Here is a 21,905-nt window from a genome sequence, read left to right as displayed (position 1 = left end):
CGTCCCTATTTTCTTGAGAGACTTGCCTCCTCCTTGGGCACATTTTCTTCATGAGAGATCTCCTTGTTTTTATTATTCTTTTCCTCATATGCCTTGCGACGCATATTTTGTTGCTTAATAGTGCGATCTTCACATACAAAACATTTTGTATCCCTCAAATAGATCCAACTATTATCAAGGAAAAAGGCATGATATGAAGTTGAGACACATTTTTCCCGAAACTGCTCTCAGGTGCGCAGATTTTGAAGTTGATTGAGAGAGAGAGAGAGAGAGAGAGAGAGAGAGAGAGAGAGAGAGAGAGAGATAGATAGATAGTTCTATTATCGTCATGGGAGGTCAAATATTATGGGACCAAATGAACATGTCACGTGGTGTGAGTGGAGTTCATAAGTGACTCTCGATGCTCAAAAATGGCTGAAATGAGCGTCGCAATAGAGAGTCCACATCGTGGTTGGGAGAGGAAGGTATGTAGGGAGAGATCATGGCTGAATATATGGGGAAAAGAGGACCTAATGTGGTCAAAAGCTGAGCACTCAAGTAGTGTGTGGTACTCACTCTCTCGCACTTGATGAGGGCATAAGGTGCAAAGTCGATGACACTCCTCGCCAGTGCCCCAACATCTTGTCTCGCAGCGTAGAGAATGGGAGGTAAGACGAATGGAGGCAATGGTGCGGATCGCACTCAACGGGATGGGCTCAAGGATGTAGGAATGGGTTCGGTTACCTCGTTCAGAGAAGAAGAGAGATTTGTAGTTTGGGGCAACGTGTGTGGTGTAAAGGCTGAAGCGAGAACCTCCGGATTTCTCCCAAGCCATGATACATTGGCATTGTAAGAAGGCCTCATTAACTTGGGAGTCGATCGACGCATCCTTGACCAAGTGACATGCATACCATCTTCCAAACCATTTCTTGATATCAAGCATCCACTCCGAACTTAGTATTTTGCTCTTGCATGTCTTTTGAACCATTTGACTTGCTTCATATGCGATTCTAGGAAGTCGATGCAAAGGGCTACGTTGTGTCTTACGCATGTACTCCACAACCCTTTGCATGCGCAAGACCTCAATGGGAAGCAATCCGGACTCAAGAAGTAAGAGCATGTAGGGTGTTTGTGTCTTGACTTGGAGAAAGTTGGTGAGAAAACGCTTTTGGACATTCTCAAACTCTTTCCAAGTAGACTTCCCGATGCTTCCACCCCACACCTCCACTCCATAAAGAAGCACCGGTGTCACCAATGTGTCAAAGAGGTACTTTTTGAGAGCCCAACACTTGATCTCTCCTGCATTGCACATGTTCTCAAATGCATAATAGGCCCTCTTTCCGGCTTCCAAGCGACGCATTGCACAATCCTTCTATTTATGATTGGATTGAATCTCAAGGCCAAGGTACTTGAAGTGATCTACCACTTCAAGTTTCTCATTGTTGTATACAATGCATGGATTTTCATCATTGAGGGTCTTTACAAGCATAACCTTGGTTTTGGATCCATTCACAATCAGCCCGCTATGTAGGCAAAAGCGTTCCAAGACACTCATAAGCTTTTGTGCATCTTCTAAGGTATGTGCCAAGAGCACTACATCATCGGCATAAAGCAAAAGCATGATCACCGCATTTCCGATCTTAACCTCTTCTATGCCTTCTTACTGCATAAAGTCAAGAACCATGCATTCCAATTCATTAATGAGTAGCCCAAAGAGGGTTGGGGAAAGTGGGCATCCTTGTTTGACACCAATAGTGCTTGCAAAAAATTCTGAAATTCCATCTCCCATACGTAATCGACATATCACTTTTTGGTAGATGCGAAAGACTGCATGCATAAATTCTCTCGGCACTTGAAGGCTTTGCATACGTCTCCAAAGATTTCCTCGCGGTACCATGTAAAAAGCTTTCTTGAAATCCACAAAGCAACAATACAACTTTTTTCCTTTCAATCGAGACTCTTCCATAAGAACTCGAAGAGTGACAAGGTGATCAATAGTGCTATGATGCTTTCGAAAACCTGCTTGGCCAAGTGCACGTTTGCCATTCTTTTCAGCCCATTCACTTATCTTCATCTCCATGATACATCCAAATAACTTTGCCATCAAAGAACCAACCATTATAGTGCGATAGTTGTTCACATTGTTTACATATCCTCCTTTGTGCAAAGGTTTGATCCAATTTGCACTCCAATCATGAGGCATGCCATACTGAAGTGCAAGGTTAAACATATCGCATATCCAATATCGTGTTTTCTTGCTTGTCCATTTAATCATTTCAGCCTTGAAACCTTGAAGGTCACCTGCCTTGCGAGTAGCAAGTTTCTGAAGCGCGCGGCATACATCTTCAATGGTAAAGAAGGGAGACATAAACGGAAGGGAGCTACAACACTCCATCTTATCAACATTGGGTTGCTCATAGAGGTTCTTACAATGCATATACATATCCTCAAGCGTCAAGTCACCAAAGCTCTCAACGCGCTTGCCTTTTAGATTTTGCCAAAACTTGCCACATGCATGTGCTTTCTGTTGTGCTAAAAGAAGTTGTTTGTCGACTTCCCACCTTCTCCTCTTCTTTTGAACAAGTGCTTTGTATGTGTGTGAACATTCCAAGTAAACTTCCTTGTCTTTGATTGCATCCAATCTTAGCAAGTGTTTTCGGGCTTGACTACATTCCATGTCAAACCATTTCTTCTTGGTGCTACCCTTCTTGGTGTTTCACCGAAAAGCATTCCTTCGCACAAGAGAAAATTACTTCTTTGAAAACTTTCCACTTGCATTCTAATGTTGGGCTCTCTTGATGCTCTATCATGCTTAACATTTGGTCCACCATATCAGCATATATAAGTGCTCGTTTGAGGTCTAGACGTAGGTACAAATGATTCACATCATGATTGGAGGCTACATGCTCGGGCCGTTTACCACACTTGAGGTCAATACATAACATCCTATGATCCGATTCCGGATTCCATTCACCAAGTGTAAAGATTTGTATGCATTCTAGAGTGGCTTTCGAGAACAACATATAGTCAATCACGCTAGCACCGTTGTGCTTTCTACATGTAAAGTCATTGGTACCTTGCCATAGAGATACACCATTTGCAATGAGCATTCCGGTACTATTGCACATATGTAGAAGTGACTTTCCATAGTGATCCACTTCTTTTGCATCATTAGAACTTCGATTATACATGTATGAGTCATCCATTCTTCTTGATACATGCGGCATGTCTACTTGTTGTGTGTCGTGTTGTAACATATTTGTGTGAGCATTCATGTCTCCAAAAACAATGACTTCACCTTGATCCTTGTAATGACAATGTCTTCCTCTAGTTCAACAAAGGCTGATCTCTATCCATATTCAAGCAAGCATAAAAGTTGGAGTCAAGTGAGGAAATGTAGGAACCGGCCACAAACATGATTTGACCATTTGGTGGGCTGATTTTCAGCCATAAGTAGCGTTATACTTATCTTCTTTGACAATGGAAACATCTTTCAAACCCTTTTTGGTCATACATGCTACGCCTCCTTGGCCTCTTCGTTGCTTTGCATTTTTGGCCCACATCAAAGAATGCACATCGTATTTGTCAAATCCAAGAATTCGTTGTGCATCATGCTCCCATGTTTCGACAAGAAGTATCACATCGGAGTCATTGGTAAGCTCATCAATGCCAATTCCCGCATTCCATGGATACCCGTTACAATTCCAAAAGCTAGAGAGAGAGAGAGAGAGAGAGAGAGAGAAGGAGGGAGAGTGAGAAAGAGATCTATAGAGATAGATAGATAGATAGATAGAGAGAGAGAGAGCTGCAGATAGAAACGGCATGATATTAAGTTGAGACACATTTTTCCCGAAACTGCTCTCAGGTGCGCAAATTTTGAAGTTGATTGAGAGAGAGAGAGAGAGAGAGAGAGAGAGAGAGGGGGGGGGGGGGGGGGGGGGGGGGGGACACTAGGGAGATAAGAAAGAAAGAAGAAGAGAGAGTAATTTTCTTGATCTTCTTTTGTGAAATTTGTCAAGAGTGAAGAGCTTGAGGGTAAGAGGGGCCATGCCGCCGCCGAAGGCGGCGCGGTGTTACTAGTCTGCATAAAATTTGGAGCACTTCGACCCCAGCCTGGGACGTCACAAGGCGGCTTGTCACGCCACCGTGACAAGAAATAGAAGGGGATTTTTTTCAAGCCTATAGAAGGAGGAGAGCTTTCGAGGAAAAAATGAGCAAGAGATGAGAAAGGCATAAAATTGTTGCTTGTTGTAGGAAAATGGAGGAGAGGAGAAGGAGGAAGGACTAAGCTTTATCACGGGCTCACTCTCTCTCTCTCTCTCTCTCTCTCTCTCTCTCTCTCTCTCTCTCTCTCTCTCTCTCTCTCTCTCTCTCTCTCTCTCTCCCCATAGAGAGGAGGCACAAGCAAACAAGAGAGAGGCATGAGGAAGGGCAAGCAAGGAGTTTCTCTCTCTCTTTTGTAGATGATCAAGCAGGAAGTGACTCTCTCTCGTCGAGCATAAGTCAAGCATAAGGAAGAGGGAACTCTCTTGCTCAAGAGTACAAAATCAAGGCAAGGGGAGGTGATCTCTTTGTCTCTCTCTCTCTCGATCTTCAACAAGAGATTCGGACAATCAACCAAAGAGGAAGTGCATGCTAAAGAAGGGTATTGAACAAGAGACACTCAACAAGAGGTGTTGCAGGAGATACTCAACAAGACGTGTTGCTTGAACAAGGAAGAAGGGTATAGCTTGAGCATTTGGAGAAAGGAGTCAGAGAGGAGGAAAATGACTCTCTTTCTCGCTCTCACACATAAGAAAGGAAACTAAAGTCGCTCTCTCTCTCTCTCTCTCTCTCTCTCTCTCTCTCTCTCTCTCTCTCTCTCTCTCTCTCTCTCTCTCTCTCTCTCTCTCTCTCTCGGGACCTTGAAGCAAAAAGGCAAGATGACACAAAGGGGAGTTGCACAAGCAAGGATCTCTCGACCTAGAGAAGGAAGGAGGAGATAAATCAGGGAAACTTTCTTTCTCTCTCTCAAATCTGGGAAAGAGAAAGTACCAAGGACAAGATTAGTTAATTAGAGAACATCACAGGGAGAAAGCTGTTAAGCTCTTAAGGGAAATTAAAGCAGAAAGATGAGAGTGAATCTTGTAAAGCAGGTGGACAACAATTGAAGGTGATCAAAGAAAAAAGACCAACACGGAGGATATTTGCTGTTGGAATTAGGGTTGTAGAGAAACGCACACAGCTTGGAGAAGACGAAGGAAGCTCAAGGCACACAATAGAGAGTGTATTACTTAGTGTGCAATGGAAAGATAGATAGCCCTAGAGTGATGGGCGTATATATAATTCTTGAGGGAAAAAACCTCCTAAAGAGGGAAAAAATGCCCCGACGGTCCTAGTGTGTTCACACACATCACTACCACATGTATATGGTAACAAATCCCCCCTGGAGTGATGCGGTGAATGAGAGCTGGCACATAAATAAAGGGAAGTGCCATGGCTAATAGAGCAATGGTTAGGAATCTATGGAAATAAACCCTACAAAATGGATGTTAAATTGATAAACACCTGACGTAAGCCTTGGAAATACAAAAGGGAACAATGAAAGCTACACAAGAGAAAGAAAACAAACCATGGATGTACAATTCTCACAAAATCAAGCACAACTCAAACAACACAAGGAAAGGGAAGCTTCAATAGTGGAACCAAACAAAATCCCTTACACTAGCTCAATAGGATTGATGTTGATAGACAAAGTCTTCAATCCATTGATTGTTGTATTATAAGCATGTGAGGCTAGACTCAAAACCAACTAAACTCTAAAGCAAAGATAGATGACGTATCCCTTTGCAAAAGTTGAGAAAAAAAAGTGAGAATATTATAAAAAGATGATAGAGATTTCACAAGCATTAATGGAACCTACCCAAATCCACAGTAAAATGAAACAAAATAGCAAGAGTTGATCTTGTGATACAAAGAAGAGATCTAGTGAAACATCTCCTCAAACAAAAATAAAACTAAAACCACAAAGAGAAATGAAAGTAGAAACTCGGCCATAAATTGTTAATGAACCAAAAATACAACTTGATAATGACCACAAAATATGATTGAAACAAAATCTCAAATAGATGATTACAAACACCACACGTGACAATAATTCATATTTGGTAGCACCTGTCCTAGAGGTTGAAGAAACATGGCCAGACAAAATATAAGAAGCTAATAGGATTGAAAAGTAGGGAAGAACAACCTAACCACCATCCAATCCTTGAGATAAACATGGAGTACAAGCATCTAAACCTTGATGTCAAGTCTCTATATGGTGACATGGCATCTATGGCTTCAAGGGACAACAAACCTTGCACTGCGAAAATTTTAACCTCGTATACACAAGATCAAGAGTCCAAATTAGAAGTCTAAGTTGTGTCTTCACAATGGAATATAGCTCCTAAAATGAAAGATTGTAGAAGTTTACAAGAATTGATCGCAACACCAATTTAGTATACCATAACTCTAGCAGGGTTGTTGTGTGGTTTGAAGTAGAAAAGATCCTAAAAAAATGTGTGAAACAAAAGAGTATTGAGTTGGTGCCTATGAGCAAAGTGGGAGAATATTGTGAGGAAACACCATCTTGCCTATAGAATTTAGGAACATAAAAATAATAGCTATTTTACTTTAGCATAATAGGTGTATCCATAGAAAAAAAAGAAATATGAGAGAACTGGGAAAAATGATCCCTCAAGAAAACCCGCATGAAACTATATTTTGTAGTCAATAGTAAATGGCTACATTGAAAGACCCATATAAATATTAGAACAAGTGGTAGTCACCATATGTGGAATAAAATCCATAGTAGATTTCTAAAAAGACAACAATTTTGAAATCATTTTTGGATTTCCATTCATCAGACAACTTAAGATGGTTCAAAATTGTGGTTACAACCTTATCTATGTAAGGCATGACAAAATGACTACCAAGGTAAACTTGAAAAACCATTCCTATAGAGATGTCACAAGGACATAGGTTGAGGAATTGGACTCAAGTTGCTAGAAATTTACTCGTGCCTACAATAAAAAAAAATCATTTGGATGTGTGGTGCTTTTGAATCTGGAGACCTATAAAGGGAAGATTATATATTGGAGAGGAGAGTAAAGGATAAAGTAAAATCCATAACCCTTCCCCAAACATCTCTTTGTACACTTTGGATGGGATCAAATACTCACCACACTAGGCATATATATAAACAAGGTTACCAAGTTTTGTCATGAAGATAGGTACAATATAGTCTATCTACAAATGGTTGAAATAATCTAAGAACATTTGAGTAAGCTATTAGTTAAAAAAACAATCTACGTGCAAAAAAGCGATGAAATCTCCATGAGAGGTCTCTTTGAAGTAGAGAAAAAAATCTATGATCCTAGTGAGAATTCGCTTTTGCAAAAAGATGCAGGTCATGAAATGACAAGTACATTTGAGACTAAAAACATAGTTTTGAGGGCATAAGAAGGATTCTACGATTTTTCCAATCAAAAATTAAAGGAAGAATGAATCAAAAATCAATGTTGACAATAGAAGGGAAGACCCGTCACCCACTGCTTGTAGGAGCAATAGACTAATGGAGCAATAGACTAATGGGTGAAAAACAAAATCATTGAGAGACATGAAGGCTCCTTTTTTGAATGGAAGAAAAAAACAAGCCACAAGGAAAATAAACCTAGACCGAAGGCCAAACATAATCAAGATTGAGTGCAAGAAAAAATAATCAAGAGCTAAATGAACCCTAAAGGAGGTTTGGATGATGGAAATGGTAGATCAAATTAGTGTTCCATCCCACTACAAAACATACAATATTCTATACAAACAGACTGTTTTCCAACAACCTATATGAGAAGTGAAAGAACCAAGGGTTTCATAAAATGGTCCCAAAAAAGGCAAGATAATTGACCTAGTAGAACCAAAAGAAGAGCTTAAACCAACATACATTACAACTGACCTAACCCCTGAAAAAGAAGAGATCTAGATTTTGATGCTAAGAGTACAAAGATGTCTTTGCTTGGTCTTACAAATGTTAAGGGAGTGGATCCCAGCATTTTCTAGCACACCATCCCTCTTTAGAGTGATGCTAAGCCAAGCAGACAAGATCCATACAAGTATAAAATGTACGCGAGAAAAAACAAGAAAGAGATAGGAAAACTAAAGAAAGCATAATTCATTTATCAAGATTGGGCTTTACCTATTGTAGTGGTACCCAAGAAAAATGGACAACTCAAAGTATGTATGAACCTCAAAAAGGTCAATTCTACCACCATTAAAGACAATTATCCTCCTTGTATTATAGATCATGTGTTACAGAGATTGGCAGGAAAGGAAGTATACAACTTTTTTGACAAAGTTGCAAGCTAACCAATTGACTATTAAATTCATAGACCAACATAAAATTTCCTTTGCCATGGAATGGGGCATATAAGCTTATTGAGTTATGTTTTTTGGCTTGAAAAATGCTCCAGACACCTTTCAATGATTGATGAGTCACAAATTTCCTATCATTTTGAACCCAAAAGTTATAACTCTATCTCTACTTTCATGAGTGCAAATCACACTGATTCCAAACATTCTACTTTCTTTTATTCATTTGGAGATGTATAGTGTGTAATGGGCACAGAAGATTCCAGATTGTAAGTGTTCATTACTTAGATGTGATCTCCATCTTCACTTTGCCCCAATATTGAGTCGACCCATCATTTTTAAACTTTGAATAAGGTATAAAGCCCAACTTTTGCAAAAAGAAACTAAGATATTGGATAATAAGAAGTGAGCATACAACTATGTTTGTTGTCTGTGTTTACCTTCTTGCTTCTTCTTTTTCTATATTTCTCACATGGTGTGGCATTGTGATTCTAGGCATAGTTATGTATTCAGAAGTGAAACCTCTTCAATTTGATGTAATTTTCTCATGGTATTATGCGACTTTGAATGCGTCCATCTATGTTCTATTTTTCTCTTGTAATAAATGTTTAGCATGTATAAACCAATTTTTGAGTATAGCAGTAGAAAGAGCATGCTTAGAGGATGCTATAGAATGCTTTAGGTGCCTCAATAAACCTACTAAAAATAGGATTTATAAACAGGTGCAATTTTTCCAAGATACCAAAATAGGAATTTACATACATGAGGATGTCTATTATGATGTGGCATGTTCTTCTAGCAAGTTTGAGCATATTGGAAGTATTCTAGCTATCATTAACCATCAGCTTGAGGCTTATGGAAAAGTGGAAAATATTTTGGCGTTCCAAAAACACTTGAGATTAGTACTTTGAATTAGTGAGAGAGACTGGAAACAAGTTAGCTACTTCTTGTAACCTCCATGCACTAGTCGAGTTGGCTCTGTCCCACAAATTGAAATTTTATGTATCTATGGTTCTCTCTTTGCTACCACAGATATGGTGAGGCTTGGTAGCCCACCCACATTTCAAAACTATTTTGGGAATGAGGCAACCTAAATTAGGAAAAATCCCAACACAATTACAAGTAAAATCCATTACTTTCTCTAAATTTATCTAATTAAACTATCTTTTTTATTTTTCATGGTTAGAGGGGGAACTTACTAAGTGTGTAGGGTACTAGGGAGTAGGGAGACTTGTCAAGAACCTTGGTGGTTGTACCTAGTTAGGAAAAGGAGTGGTGGATGATCCTTGAGACTAGAGACAAGCTAGGATAATGCCGATTTTAGATACTATTATTTATGTATCATCCTTTGTATTTTTTTGGTTACATTAGAAGTAGAGTGATTATTGAGTGTGTTCTTGAAAAAATTGCATCTGATTAAATTTTGGCCGAGACCAATGCCAAAATAGGCATGCCTATTTTGGTTTGACAAATCTAAACATCAACTACACATCAAGTCTTACCAAAGTACTCCAAACAACACCTAGAACATGAATATCTACTAAAATTTTAGTACGCTACCTTGGAAATTAAGCACACCTATTTTTCATCACAAAGTTTGCACTCATTTTGCATAAGCCACTTCCCCAAACAAGCTCCATATACTGCTAGTAGGAGGTATATGTGAAAAAAGTTGAGATAGGCCTCCAAATTTCACCATTTGAGACCCAAATTACACTTTTGACCACATAATAAGTTTGTATGCATGCATTGTATAGACCACAACCAGAAAAACTGAACTCATTTGAACCATTATACTCTCGGATAGGGTAAATTCTGATTAAAGATCGTTGAAATCTATTAAAAAAAGGGGTAGCTTGAGATTCATGTGACCAACAATCTATATCTTTGTCTAGTGGAAACCTAATAGCATGTAATAAATTGGGACATCACCAAAAGGGGCGAAGAATGATGATCTTTATACAAGAATTTGTTAATTTATTCTAATGGAATCTGGGTCAATTGGAAGCTGCTAGCAACCATATAGTCTAGTATCGGCTTTTTCTTTGAAGAGGTCTGGCTAGAAGATCTAGGGCCTCTAATTGACATTACAATATCTGGTACTAGAGCGAAGCTTGATACTATAGCTTTCTCCATGAGCAAGCTTCAATACTCTTTGGCTCTGGCTTGATCTCATTTTTGTTGTGATGGTATGATCTATATTGCTTTGCCAATGTTTGACATTTGCAAACTTATGCATAGTTTCCTATGCATCTCCATTATCTTTTCCCTACTATTGTCTATCTTCTGGGGCTTGTATGACCTCAGCTTCTACGGATTCACAACCCGCAGCATCATAGACTGTAGACTGTTATGGAATTGATATGTTATTATTTATTGCAGCTAAGATGTGGAAAAGGCTTGACCGAGCTAGGATATTGCAAAAGGATATTACATTTTTTGTATATTTATTCAAGTGCTCTTTTATGATTTTTGGCCATTTATGATGGCAGCCAGTTTGTACTCACATTGACCATTCAAGAAATCTATAAATGAAATAGGTGCAAGAGGGAAATGGTCACTCTTGCACGGGGGGAGATTGCACCCAGTGTTTATGTATTCTTCTCTCCTCTCCTCTCTTCTCTCTCGCCGTGCTGGCATAGCACTCCACTCTAGGAGGTGCACCTACACACGCTCTTTTGCTTAGTACTCCCGCTCTCAGTCTCTCTCTATTCGCATATATTGTGGTTTATGTGCTATGGGAATCGCTAGGTATGCAGATTAGTCAGTTTATGCTAGATATTGTGTTACCTTGGGTATTTTGCAGGGTAGCCATGTTTCCATTTGTAGCACTGGTATCAGAGTCCAGAGCTATGTTCTTGGTATGGATTGATCAAGGAGATCCCAAAATTGGCATCCGAGTGAATATCTATGCGATTATGCACCAAAGATAAGTGCATTTACCCAATTATTTCTATTTTATTCAATTTTTGCATCCTCCTTTGAATGACTTACCGCAAATCCTTCCTCACTCGATAATTAGTGAAAGAGATCTAATTAGGATAGTAGAAATTATAATTTCATACCTTGAGCAAAGTCTATATAGTGTTAGGATATAGATAGATATACATATGTTCATAAGCACGATCAATGTAGAGATTGCTTGTAATGATAGAATGCGTGCTGCGGTTACATATGATTAAGAAGAACTCTTAATTAGATCATAGAATCTGTCTAGTGCAAGAAGAAGAAGAAGAAGAATTTATATATATTTTAAAAACATCTTAAATCTCTTCAAAATTGGTAGGCGCCTTCACATAAAACTCTGTGCGGTTATTTGAGGAGTCAATGGACAGCGACATACAACAACATTAGTCCTGTCGAGGGGTGGTTGGCTCAACCAAGTGTTAGCATCTAGAAAAGAAGGCCGTAAAGGTATTTTCTCATCAACGTGGGAAGGAACCCCAAAAGCCATTGAAAACAATACTAATACACAATTTTGTTTCTAACATGAGAGGAGGAAGGGAAACTTTCTGTGGGCATCACCAAGCAAGGACAGTAGACAAGCCCGCTCGACGATACTATTTGCCTACCAAATCATCATGGTTGTCCACCTCATGCAAAGTTGCATTCAACTCCCAGTGCTACAGAGACCTTTCTGAAAGCTCATGCACATGCAAATCCCCTCACTCATGCTTCAGGACTCACCAAAGCCATGCAGAGTGAAAGATACATGTGATATTTAAAGAATTTATCTCTCTCTCTCTCTCTCTCTCTCTCTCTCTCTCTCTCTCTCTCTCTCTCTCTCTCTCTCTCTCTCTCTCTCTCTCTCTCTCTCTCTCTCTCTCTCTCTCTCTCTCTCTCTCTCTCTCTCTCTCTCTCTCTCTCTCTCTCTCTCTCTCTCTCTCTCTCTCTCTCTCTCTCTCTCTCTCTCTCTCTCTCTCGTAGCTGGGGATGTCTACCATACAAGAGGCAGTGAGCACAATATCCCATCTTCAGTATAAGGCTCACTCGATGTCCTCATCTGGCAGACACAAGGTGACGAGGTAGGGCCTGCCAAGCTAACATTGTTGGCACTGGGCACTGAGTCTAGAACTGCTCAAGGAGGAAAGCAACGACCGACTACCATTGTCGTAGAGTTGGTAATCATTGTGCATATCACCAACACCCACACTGGCTATAACCTCATAGGCCCTTCCTAACCACATGATTCGTTTTGCATGGCGGCGCCCCTCGTCGTTGCCCTAGCAAGTTGCATGCACCACTGGTGCCAAACACACTATGGGTTGCAGTTGAAGCGGCCTGCAGTTGGGTGCTCCTGATCACACGCCGCCCACCCCACACCCAAACTCCTTTCTCACAAGTGTAGAACACATAGTCAACATAGTGTTCTAACCATCTCTCTCTTCATTGGCACCCACCATGCAGCCCACGTCACATTTCACAGAGAGTTACTTTACTCTTCTAATGGTCATCAACCCATAGCCCAACCTCAACCATTCTCTGCAACTCATCCCTACCACCAAACGATGCCTACCCATGCAGTTGATCACTTGCAACCGCCAACTATGTGCCAACCAACTCTCGCTCTTTCTCTTCAGCCACCTAAAAGAAATCTTAGTACTAATATTGAGTCTCTTGTAGCAAAGGACTGCTCTTGACTGCCCATCCCTTGTGACCTTATTCACGAACAGAGTTTCTCTTTGAAGATCGTGTTCATGTCTCCCTGGACTTCAATGCATAAATAGATTGACTGGTATAATCAGCAGACTTGGGGTCCGACGTGTATGCAACCTTCTATTTTGAAAATTTGTATGCAGCTTCGAAGCTCTCAGAAGACTACTAGAAATAGCTGCTCATCGTTCTTTATAAATTTTTGGGTCCTCCTCAAAAATGGATTCCAAGCTCCAGTTAAGAATCTCAGGTGGTGGAAAAGTTCTTGCAATAGAGACACAGAATCTTCTTCTGCGGCAATGGCACTTACTCCAACCAGGTGTAAAAGGCCCAAAAGCATGATGGTTATCTTGACGACTCTACGTAATAGACCGGTAGAGAGTCGGGGAAGACACATCATGGCGACAACATGCTGTTTTGATTGTAGCTTGTACAAGTGGAAATAGTTGTTGAGGAGGTTTTAGCGTCAGGTCATTGGAAAGGGCTTTATATGGGCAACATAAATCTAGATCATGGGCCTTTGCAGGCTAGCAGGGTTGACCTCTACTAACGGCGCTCAGAGCTTGATGTCGCAAATAGTAAATAGTAATGATAACGACGGTAGTGATGGTTCCGGTGGTGATGGTACAGATGGCAATGATTCTGAAAAGAACCGCATAGAGGCTATACTAGTGCTGGCAAGCCTTGGAGACAATATTTCCAATGTCCGTGCAAGCTTCGGGTCTACAGTTCAAGATGGAAAGATTCCAGACTACAGCTAAATTGGGGTGCCATAGAGAAACTTTTAGTAAGGAATTGGACTTTGTGGTTGTGGACATCTAAAGTTTTACTCTTCATAAAGCTTACAAACACATTTTTTTCTGGGAAAAGCTTTTCATCTAGGTGATCACCCTATGGCACAAATGCTCGCTGGTATATCGGGTTGCTCTGTGATTTTTACAAGTTGTAAGGCGCATAGGCAAATGTATGCCAAGTGATAAATCTGGGCACCTCCTTCAAATTTCTTTAAGTCACAACTTAAAAATATTTTAGTTTTTCTGTTCTTGTTCGGGTATCTATGCCTGGCTGGACTATTTTATGTGATTCTTGAAGTATTTGGGTTCCGTAGATTTGTTTGCATCACCTGAGTGTTGTAATTTTATTAGGCACACTTGCAACGCCACTCTCATAGGATAGCTCTCACTACCAAGGAGCCGTGAGTATCATTCGTCATCCATTTTTTTTTCTTTGACATGCTATTATTTTCGGCTAATTTGCCAAGCTTGATCGACCTCACCTAAGAGTAGTTTTTTTTTTCCCCTAACTCACTAGCAACCATACCTCATGCAATCACCTAACAAGTGTTGAGGGAATTAGTTTTTGACCCCATTTTCTATAGAACATACACTCACTTGTCAATTCGGATGATATACGCATACACACACACACACATATTGTATGAGTGTCTCGTTAATGCGCACACCAATATCCGTACTTGACGGATCTTTCTTCTGCTATTCAAGCTTAAGTAATTTGTACCTGCCTACAAGTTTAAACAAGAAGCTTAAGTATGTGATTTTGCACAGAAAACATAGATTCTTTTACAGGACTGTATGTCTAACTCAAAATGCCTGTCGTAACTAGAGGCTTCTAGGAAAGATCAGCTCAGATCCAATGAAATTTGGCATTGTTTTTTATTATTTGTTCGATAAATCTCCTATTTGTAGCCTGCCATTTACATGATATACAAGATGTATGCTTGTGATATCATGACTTTACACTAGTCCATGCCCTTTACCACAGTTTAAAATATCAAGAGGACTTCTTCATTTATTCAAAAAAAGAAATATATAAAAAACAAACAATTTATTACTTCCGTCTAACTTTCTAATCGATCCAAGGCTAATCATAATAAATGATTGTAAGTCATCAGTGTAATTTTGTCTCTTAAATTGCATTATACAATCAAATCGAAAATGGTTTCTATTATTATGTTTGTTTGTGACTCTAGTGGATCTAAGTTATTAACATTAAAATTGTAGAGTTTTTCTTCCTACTTAGTTGTCATCCTCTCCCTATCTAGTCTATAAACTAATAAGGTGGAATATGCTTTTTACAGAAAGCACACAGGTGAGTTCTCTTTGCATTTTCAATTTTTGGTTTTAAAAAATCTTCTCAAAAACACAAGTAATTATACACTACTAGCACTCTCTCAAATTCTATGATACCCATAGTCCTACACATATCTACTAATACCATTCCACAGAGAACAACAACATTACATAAATTCAATACATCTGGCTTATTTATCAGCTTGATTACCATTTATTTTTTGAAAGAAGGCATAGCTCTTTTAATTACCTGAATTCTCTAACATTGTGTCGATACTTGTATTAAATGAAATTGCTATTGCGATCATTACACATTGAGATATGCGGCTACTCACATGAGCTGAGGTGCTTTCCGTTAAATACCAATTTGTCAGTACTTTGTTACTCAACCTTACTCCAATGTGGTGTGAAACAGCTAGTACATTTTTTATGTTTTTATGCCATGCCTAGTCCATTGCTCACATGCACACAGATGCGCCAATTTAGGCAGTGTGTAGATGCTCATCTTGGTGTAGATTCACCGATTTAGGAAACACCAATTATATGTGCAGATTTGCCGATTTAGGCAGCACAGTGACAAATTGGAGATCTATTCACAATGGTAAATGCAGATCCACTGATATAGGCAGCATTAGTGCAGATTTGTCGATTTAGGCAGCACGCCTTATTGGTGTAGACTCGCCGGTTGAGGCAACACGATCACAAAATCATGCTTTAGTGGCTGGCTACCACTGTAACCGGTATGATTTTGTTACCCGAGGATCTTCGATTTAGATATTTGGATTTTGGATTTGAAATGGATATATGTTGGCAGAAATTTTGATTTTGGATTTTTGTGGGTTATCATGACACTATCTATGAAATTGGATTTGAAATTGATGAGAATTGATTATGATGATGATGAGTGTGACCAATGATATCCTGATTCATCAGGTTATGACATATATTTCTTATTCTAGTGGTATGGGAGACTAGAATAGGTAGTATGTGGATGACGACAGGCGTAAGCAATGTTGTTTAGTTTCATTGTTTTTACTATATGTTAGTTTTTGACACAGATTTCTAATCACTGTTTTTGACAAGTATCGTTTGCAGATTTTTTTTTATCTTTGCAAAATTGAGGACAATTGCTTTCCGACGGAGGGGTATGTTATGGAATTGATATATTATTATTTATTGCAGCTGACAGGTGGGAAAGGCTTGACCGAGCTAGGCTATTGCAAAAGGATATTACATTTTATGTATATTTATTCAAGTGCCCTTTTATGAGTTTTGGCCATTTATGACCGGCCGGCCAGTTTGTACTCACATTGACCATTCAAGAAATCTATAAATGAAATAGGTGCAAGAGGGAAATGGTCACTCTTGCACGGGGGGAGATTGCACCCAGTGTTTATGTATTCTTCTCCTCTCCTCTCCTCTCTTCTCTCTCGCCGTGCTGGCATAGCACTCCACTCTAGGAGGTGCACCTACACACACTCTTTTGCTTAGTACTCCCACTCTCAGTCTCTCTCTATTCGCATATATTGTGGTTTATGTGCTATGGGAATTGTTAGGTATGCAGATTAGTCAGTTTATGCTAGATATATGTGTTATCTTGGGTATTTTGCAGGGCAGCCATGTTTCCGTTTGTAGCATAGACTCTCATCTATATCTAATCCATCTTACTCATAATATTATCTTTGCCCTAATATTGTCTATCTTGTGGGGCTCATATGACTTAAACACTTACCATTAGGTTGTAGACTGATCCATCTTGATCTCTATACCACCATCGACTTGGTCCTCCAATAAGGCTTGCTTTTGTTGGGTTTTCTAATTTTGGCCCTGAACTATAGAATTTTCCACTATAGTCTGTGTACAATGATCCTCATTGCATATGTATCGATTGTACGGTCTATTGGCTTATACAAATTTTTGGCTAACAACTTGGGCCATTTTTTTGAGCTTCTATTTGTACCTCATCTTTGAGATATAATACCTAGATTTGTTGAAATTTGTAAACGTTTGGGAGTTCTTTGGATCTTGCTTCACTCTTATCAATAGGATTTTGGTTCTTGTGCTACTTTTACTACTCATTAGATACCTATGGCCTTCTAAATCAAAATCTAAAACTTTATCTCCAGTGTAGCCATAGAGCTATAAGATTTTTCTTGCTACACTATTCTCTGTGTTGTTGCTAGTATTGGCAGGTTTTGGTACACTTAAGTCATGTGCTTGACTTGGGTCCATGCTTCACTCGGCTTGTAACTTTCTAGGAAGATTTTGGTGTTGCTGAGTCAAATCTCCTCCTGGTTGGGTTGAAACATTGCTTATGCCATGGAATTTTTTGCAGTTGAATGTCCTTCGAACTCACAAGAGCTGGCTGATTATACTTGGAATGAGATAGAATTGACTTTAACCATTTGAAATGAAAAATTGGGCCCTTAATCCTTTAATCAATGCCCTTTTTTCTTCCGGTCCTAGGTCAGAGTTGCAATGCATTAAGCCTTAATACAAAATGATTGCACTTTAAAGTTGCAATTGCTCAGAAATCATCAGGCATTCTTTGAGTGAAGTGTGATCCTCTTTTAAGAATTGGACTAGACCAAAAATATTTCCTATTGCTTGAAGAGGTCAAGACCACACTTTGAATGTTTTTTAATTTCCAAGTCAAACTTTGAAGCTTTGGTGAGATTTAATAATAAAACTTTGCCAATTTTCTCCAAAACAAGCTCAAAATATTACCTTGCTTTAGAGTTTTAGCTCCTTTAAAATGCAATAAACATCTATTTTTTTTCAAAAAAAAATTATATAAGGGATTTAAGGGATCTTTTCTGGCTTTGATAAGTCTTGACGAGTTTTCCATCTGCTCTATTTTAAGAAAGTTTGTTTTCACCTTTTTCAACAAAAATGCTTAAACTTTTCCGATCAGCTCAAGACTCTTATTTGGTTTTTTGTTAAATTTTCTATTTTTTAAATTTTATTTGATTTTAATCTATTTTTGGACTTTTAAAAAAAATTATTTCATATGAATTTTTATTGTTTTTAAATTTTTGAGATTTTTTTATTCTTCATAATTTGAAATTTTTATTTTGTTTTCAATAAATAAAATTAAATTAAATTTTAATGAAATATAAAATAAATTAAAACTAAAGAAAATAAGAATGAGATTCAAGCTAAATTTAAATAAAAATGAAATGAAAGAATTTTTTTTTTTAATAACTCAAATGAAATTGAAATAAAAATAAAATTAAAGCACTTGAGAAAACAAAAAAAATGAAAGAAGGTCAACCTTACTTGGCGCCCACAAAAGTGAGTCCAATTGACGTAGTACAAGGAGCAGCAAGTGAGTGAAAGAGAGAGAGAGAGAGAGAGAGAGAGAGAGAGAGAGAGAGAGAGAGAGAGAGAGAGAGAGAGAGAGAGAGAGAGAGAGAGAGAGAGAGTCTCTTGAACCAGTCAACCTTGCCAATGAATTGATGATAATACAATGGGGGCTGATGGTTGCTTATATAGAAACCTTAGTAAATTTCCCTACCCAATCTTTGACAAATAAGTAAGATAAATACCTGAAATCCAAACTAAATAATAGGATCACATTGGGTAGTGTGTAAGTGTGCATGTGTGTGTGTTGTCTATAAGAGAACAAGGAAGGGAGGTGCCGTTTAGTGTACGAGTAGAGAGAGAGAAAGAGAGAGAGAGAGAGAGAGAGAGAGAGAGAGAGAGAGAGAGAGAGAGAGAGAGAGAGAGAGAGAGTATTAATGAGAAGCAGTGTGTGGGTGTGTTTAAGCATCTGTGCTGAGAGGCTTTTTGGAGAGATCATGTGTATGTGAGGTGTGTGGGCGTCCTGTGGCAAGGCATCGAAAGGGAGTCACTTGAGAGAATTTATTAAGCATAAAACTTTGAAGAGAGATAAAGTGAGGGAGAGAGTAGAGAGAGAGAGAGGGAAAGTTAACAAAGAGATAAAGTGAGGGAGAGAGTAAAGACAGAGGGAAAGTTAATGAAGAGAGAAAGTGAGGGAGAGAAGAGAGAGAGATAGCTATCAGAGAGAGAAAGAGGGAATAGAGAGAAAGAGGGAATAGAGAGAAATCAAAAGTGGAAGAGAGAAAGAGAGTGGAGAGAGATAGTTATCAGAGAGAGAAAGAGGGAATAGATAGATAGATAGATAGATTATATTATCGTCCACGGAGGTCATATATGACCTATGGGACCAAAAAAGAACAAAACATTACAATGGATAGGGTTGTCATATACATCTCAGTTAAGGACTGATGGTCCAACGGGGGATAAACAAGAAAAGAGAACAAGAAAAAACCTAAGAGGGAGCAAGTGGGAGGGAGGCTGGTTTAGGAGTTTGAAACTCCTGGATGATGGATTTACCTCCTCGGTACACTGCCCATTTTCTTGCTGCACGTGCTTCGCGTACCTTTTGAAGTTCTACTTTTTTTTGTTTGAGTTGAGCGGGTGTAAGATCTTCCGCAAAGAAAAATTTAGTGTCTTGGAGAAGCCTTGATTGTTGAAGGAGTCTAATTCGATCCGATTTAGTCTTGAGAGTGAGGATGGCATGGTTGGTTCGATACTCGTGTGTAACTACGGTGATTGCCTCTTCATCCCATTGTATCATGGGGAATGCCGCTTGAATTAGAGGAAGTGCCTTACCAAATTCGATGTCCCCCTCCCCTTTCCAGCCGCTTGGAAGCCCGCCGATGCGGACATTGAGGGCGATGTCATCTTGCCTTTGTCGTTCGCATAGCGTAGAAGCCACACGGGCTTCAACTTTGTTAGAGATGACCTCTTGCACGTGATTCTTGACAGCCTTTGTGAGGGTGGTTTCTACATCTACCTTCGTTTTCTTGAGCTTGGCTTCCATCTGCTCGATCTCTTCTTTCTTGTCTTTCTCCATTGTGGTGAGCCGAAGCTCAATGGCAACAATTCTCTGTTTCAGCTCGTCGTTCTCCTTGCGGAGCCTTTCAACTTCATTTTGGAGGCGGATAGTGCTGTCTAGCTTTGGGGACGTTGCCACAACCCCGGCGAAGGTAAGTTTGTTGCGGGACGAAGCCCTAGTAGCCATGGTCATGTGATTGTGGCTTCTTGTGGTGTGACTCTGGTTGATGTTAGAGCTCTAGGCTTTTGAGGCCAGCAGAGCCAGTCAATGTTGAAAAATCGAATCGATGGCAGGCAAAGCTTCCCTCGCAAAAGACTACCCCTATGATGCCAGTCGACGCGGCAACGGCAATGGTGCACACACACACACAGAGAGAGAGAGAGAGAGAGAGAGAGAGAGAGAGAGAGAGAGAGAGAGAGAGAGAGAGAGAGAGAGAGAGAGAGAGAGAGAGAGAGAGAGAGAGAGAGAGAGAGAGAGAGAGAGAGAGAGAGAGAGAGAGAGAGAGACCGAGACCCGCAGGTCCTCGCAGAGTGTGGGAGAGCGGAGCTTGCTGTACTGCAGACGGGAGGCGAGCTCGTGAGCTTAACGCCCCTCCACAGGCCGCCCTTAATCCTGGGAGGGACACACAAAGAGAGCTAGGGTTTCTTCAAAGCGCAGGAGACTCGCACAGAGAGAGAGAGAGAGAGAGAGAGAGAGAGAGAGAGAGAGAGAGAGAGAGAGAGAGAGAGAGAGAGAGAGAGAGAGAGAGAGAGAGAGAGAGAGAGAATATAAACAAAGAAAGTGGGGTTGATGTTTTTAACCTTTTTAATTCAACTAGAGGAGGTTCTCACATTAGGAAGAGAATGGGGTCTAGAAGGGCCTCTTTATTTGGCAGTTTAAGGGAGTCAAACCTCTAGTAGTAAGATACAATCAAAGGACAGCTATCGAATTCAAACAGGCAAAACAGTTAGTTTATTTGAATTTAAACTTTCCCCCCAAAATGAGATTTAAAATCTAGCAAACAAAATCATATCATGTAACATGTCTATGTAAAGAGCATAGCCTGTAGATTGCAGATCTATAATCTCCGGTCAAATCAGAGATCATATGTAGGAGTTGTGGAATATAAATATATCCATCCCTTTTTTGGAGGGAAAAGTGCATCCTTTGAGCACGCTTACACACCCACCATTCTTGCACACATGGCATGCATCTATGTTTCAAAATGTTAATCACCTCTGTAATCTCATGGCAAATAAAGAGACCCTAGAGTCCATCCTCTTCCTAATGACCACACATGAGGTTCGCCAAAAGAAAATCTTTCTTCTGGTCGGAGTTGAAAAAGACCTATTTTCATGTTTGTGATTAGATTTCATAGCACCGGTCAAACTTTACATCAAACTCGTAAAAATTCTTCTCAACACAGTAAACTCAAAATCCATCGGGATTTTGCTAATGTGGTCGGTTAGACTCGTGAGGGCCTCAATTTCAGCTAATAACTAAGTGAGACACAAAGAAGATGCGGGTGCAATCAACAATTCTAGTGTTAGTGCAGATGTGCTCAACAAATCAGTTTTCTTTTCAATTTTACTTTTTTTACATCCCAAAATACGAGATTTGGCCAAAACTTTTAGCCCAAAATTAGCACAAAAAATAAAAAAATCACAAAAAAAAAAAAAAAATCCTAAAACATCCAAAAACCTCAAGGAATCATTGGCAATCACATTCTCATACCTTGGGCATGTACAAATACATCAAAAATAGCAATTTTAATTGAAAACATCCATTTATATCAAAGTCATCAAACCGATCTTCAAAAATAGCAAAACGCACAAAACTCAACCAATGAGGACACAAAATTACTTCACAACATTCCATAATCATGCAGTCAAAATAGCTCATCAAAATCATGCATTATTGATTTTTATGGAATTAATTAGAAATTAATGTAATAA

General features: G+C 39.4%; 1 protein-coding gene and 1 long non-coding RNA gene across 2 annotated transcripts in view; one reads left to right on the top strand and one right to left on the bottom strand.

The window, feature by feature from the left end:
* LOC147465713 (uncharacterized) overlaps positions 1–16,907 on the top strand; it is a 60,444-nt gene extending 43,537 nt beyond the window's left edge. The window contains exon 3 of the long non-coding RNA XR_015188093.1: positions 16,290–16,907. This is a non-coding gene — a long non-coding RNA (uncharacterized LOC147465713). The remainder of the gene's footprint in view (positions 1–16,289) is intronic.
* A 2,494-nt stretch (positions 16,908–19,401) lies between these two features.
* LOC147465712 (uncharacterized) lies at positions 19,402–20,163 on the bottom strand. Its single transcript, XM_086512173.1, has one exon. It carries the CDS (start codon positions 20,161–20,163, stop codon positions 19,402–19,404), a length of 762 nt encoding a protein of 253 aa, XP_086368299.1.
* Positions 20,164–21,905: the final 1,742 nt, after the last annotated feature.

Source organism: Adiantum capillus-veneris, chromosome 1 (genome assembly GCF_014529385.1).
Source record: "Adiantum capillus-veneris isolate H3 chromosome 1, ASM1452938v2, whole genome shotgun sequence".
Taxonomy (NCBI): Eukaryota; Viridiplantae; Streptophyta; class Polypodiopsida; order Polypodiales; family Pteridaceae; genus Adiantum; species Adiantum capillus-veneris.
Note: the sequence above shows the minus strand (reverse complement) of the source record. Positions and strands in the feature narration are given on the sequence as shown.